At 36.0% G+C, this 3957-nt stretch overlaps 1 protein-coding gene across 1 annotated transcript; it reads right to left on the reverse strand.

The window, feature by feature from the left end:
• Nucleotides 1-1605: 1605 nt before the first annotated feature.
• Nucleotides 1606-2699, reverse strand: LOC112638299 (piggyBac transposable element-derived protein 4-like). Its single transcript, XM_025409791.1, is given in 3 exon segments — nucleotides 1606-1835; nucleotides 1838-2014; nucleotides 2312-2699. Coding segments are annotated over 3 exon segments (795 nt in total).
• Between the last annotated feature and the right edge of the window lie 1258 nt (nucleotides 2700-3957).

Below are 3957 nucleotides of genomic sequence, written 5' to 3' on the forward strand. Positions count from 1 at the left end.
TATTGCTCAGAATTACGATTTGTACAGAATTTATGAGCTTTCGACGCGTGCGACTTTATTTCGTATATTTACGCACATCGAGATTCGTACTCGGTCGGCGAAATCGCACTATACAATTGTTCACTGATGATACGATACAACGCGTGATCAGCTGTTCGCATGAGAGCGAGCGAGACGGCGCTCTATCGGCCGTTCGCGAGAGCGAGCGAGATCGCACAGTTCACGGTTGTACGCAAGAAAAAACAAGAGATAGAGAACGCAGACAGACGATATAGAAAGAAAAGAGACAGCGTTCAATCAGCTGTCTGTATGAGAGCGAGCGGGACCGCACTACACACGGTTCGACGCGAAACTGAGAGAGACAACTCTCTATCGCGCTGTCTGTATGAGAGCGAGCGAGACCGCTGGTTCACGGTTCGACGCGAAACAGAGAGAGACAGCGCTCTATCGGGCTGCCTGTGAGAGCGAGCGAGACCGCACTTTCCACGGCTGCACACGCGAGATAAAGAGAAACAGCGTTACATCAGCTGTCTGCGAGATCGAGCGAGACCGCACTATTCACGGGTGCACGCACGAAACTGAGAGAGACAGCGCTCTATCGGGCTGTCTGTGAGATACTTGATTCAAAATTCGTCGATTAACTATAATCGCGTTTGGCACGTTACACTGTTTCAACGCGCTTGCAAATCTCGGTTCTCGTTGCTCTATAATCCGACAATGACTTTATAAAATTCGTTCGAACTCTCGCAATGACTCGTGATCAGGACTTTACAAAGACTGCTCGGGAGAGAGCCTTTCTCCCAGATAATAAGGATTTGATGGCGCATCGGATGATCCGATTTGAGCCTATTCGGTTTCGGCACGTAGAATCGCGTGATTTTCCGATTGCCTAATTGGCCAGGATCATGTATTCTTCCGCGATCACGCGGATCCTGGCTGATTTCGAAAAAACATCGGGCTGAATTATTTCGTGAGTTCGCTTTGGCCCGCACGGATGGCGCCAGTATTACCGGGGGTGATATTTTCGCTCGAAATTCAGGGCGAATCCTGAACAATTTGATTAACTGTGATACTAAAGTACAATAATTAAAATTTACTTTTTAAAATTTAAATAAACCATCCTTCATATACATAACTTTCTATATAATATAAAATAATTACTTCAAATTAATTACTATAACTTAAATCAATTTTTTATTACTTTAATTAAAATCTAAAATTTTACACAAAAAAAAATTAATTAATCAATATAAAAAAATTTTAATACTATAATTAATATCAATCTATTCAATGTAAACGAATTATTTTACCTTAACCCTTTCATTACGGCAGTCCGCTCCGCTAGAGTCACTGAACGGGGCACCGCGCCGTGAAGTGTGCACATTGCACGTCGGTAGTCTTCGATGTTCGCACTTACGTCTTTTAACGTCACTTTGGGATTCTCTTGTATATACACTATTTTTAGAGCTATGTAACAACTGTTTCGTCATATTGTATGAAAATGATGAAAATAAGTATATTTTATAAGTATTCAGTTATTTACAGATTTTGTGTTATTATAAATAAAAATACAACTTAGGGTAATTAGACATCAAATTATAATTCCTAGTAATTTAATTCAAAATGGTAAATTCTAAAACAAGGATCGACGCAAAGACCTACATTACAATTTTTACATTCGTATCTAGACTCGCGTCTTTTGTCGTTTGCCTTGCAAACGACGCATCTTCTTTCGGTTTTTTCCTACTTTCGTATATAGAGTGAAGGAAAATGTCGTTCTATCAGTCGTAATGGATCATTATGGCCTGTTCGATGATGATAATTAGCATTCTTATATATTTTTCCAATATTTCTCGGATTAATTCCAAGTGAAACTTGGCCATTGATATGGGTTTCTGCATTTTATGTTTATACAAACAATACGCATTCCACACGCATACATCTAGCAAATGAAAAAAAAATTTGCGGTACCATTTTAGAGATTTTCGTGTTGAATTCACAGTGCTTAAATACCATGTCTGCCCTATCAACGGTACCCATAGAACTATTATAATCTACTACGCATCGAGGTTTTTGAACAATTTTTTTTCCGCCATGCCTAAAAACAGTTGCAAATTCTGACGTATGCATGGTAGAGAGCATGTATACTTCCTTTTTGTCCATCCATTTTATAACTAATAAATTTTTGGATGAACGGAAAGATGCCTCTCCTTTCCTTAGTTTATCATCAATTTTTATCATCCTTTTCGCCTTTTTTTTACCGTCCCGCATGCATTTGTATAATTATTATATAATAAATTGAATAAGGCTGGACTTGAATACCAGTTGTCTACAAAAAGGGTATGGCCTTTTCCTAGGTAGGGCTTCATAAGTAATTCTACTATTGCTCCCGATTTTCCAATTGCCTTATTTTCGCTATTGATCATAGTCGATGACCCGGCATAAACAATAATGTCCTGTATATATCCTGTTCGGCAATCACTAAGAATAAATGATTTGATCCCAAATCTACTTCTTTTCGAAGGTATATATTGTTTGAACGATAGCCGCCCTTTGTATAAAAGCAAACTTTCATCAATGCATAACTGTTGATAAGGATAAAATGATTGACTAAATGCTTTTCGAAGCATATCAACGACGTTCCTTATTTTATGTAACCTATCATTGGTAGATGTCAGATCATGGCTGAAATGTAGCATCGCTAACAATTTAAAATATCTGCTCTAGCCATAATTTCTCCGAAAACATCACTACGCAGGAGTTTGTCTACACTTCAGTATTCTACTAAGGATAACTTTTTGTTGCGTGTCATTAGAAATGATACAGCAAAAAAACAGTACAATTCGGGTAGTATCGTTTTTTCTGTATCCTTCATATTATTGTTATTTTTTTTGGACCAATACTCATTTGTTTCATTTACTATGAATTGTACGAATTCTTCTGAGACGAAGAGTTAAAAGAAATCAATGATTTTTGCCGATCTGATAATATTTGGTATAATTCCTGTATGTTCTGGTGTAAATTGATGTATCTTAGGTATGAAAGGACGTTCATGAATCACAGTAGTCTTCATTGTCTTCCTGATCCTTCTCTGCTTCTGAGTCTGAGGTATTGCATATATTCCTTCTTTTTTTGTGTAAGGTGAAATTATTTTCGTTTTCATTCTCGGAATCATTCTCCGAATCAATTAATCCATTTAAAAATAAAATTCTTTTTGAACTCCGCCGTGACATTCTAACAAGGGCGCAAAAAACATTTTATAAAGCAAATTTTTAAGCTTCACAAAAATTTTCAAGTAAATGTTTCTAACCTTCAAATTTGTCTCTAAACTGTAAAATTAGACAATGAACTTTCCAATTTCTCCCGCTCTTTTTCAATTACAACGATTCAAAAGAGATATTGTACTCTAATCGTTGTTTTGTATGTATTTGTAATCGTTGTTTTATAGTACCGTTTTGTACCGCAGGTGGTCGCGCGAGCGGCGATTATAGTCGGCACCCGTACACATAGGTCGTCGCGCGGACGCCGATTATAGTCGACACCCGTACACATAGGTCGTCGCGCGGACGTCGATTATAGTCGGCACCCGTAACGAAAGGGTTAAACTAAAATTTTTATTATCTTATTCTAAGTACACTTTCCAGTACACTTACTTTGTTACGACTTTTCTCATAAACTGAAAATGATGGGCAATTTGTACATATTTAAATTATTAATTCAACTTACAAATTTCTATAAATTTACTTTTAAATCCATTTTCATTCATAAATTTAAATTATTAAAATTCAATTATTTAATTAATTGTAACTCATTAAACTCTTAATTATTCTACATTTTGATTTAAATTATAATTTCAATTAAATTTTTTAACTATTATCTTTTAATATAATTTTACAACAACAATACATAAAATTATTTAAATTAAGTTCTTCCATTCGTGGATTATCAATTTAATAA

This window comes from Camponotus floridanus, unplaced genomic scaffold, assembly GCF_003227725.1.
Source record: "Camponotus floridanus strain SB8 unplaced genomic scaffold, Cflo_v7.5 scaffold283, whole genome shotgun sequence".
In the NCBI taxonomy this organism is placed as follows: domain Eukaryota; kingdom Metazoa; phylum Arthropoda; class Insecta; order Hymenoptera; family Formicidae; genus Camponotus; species Camponotus floridanus.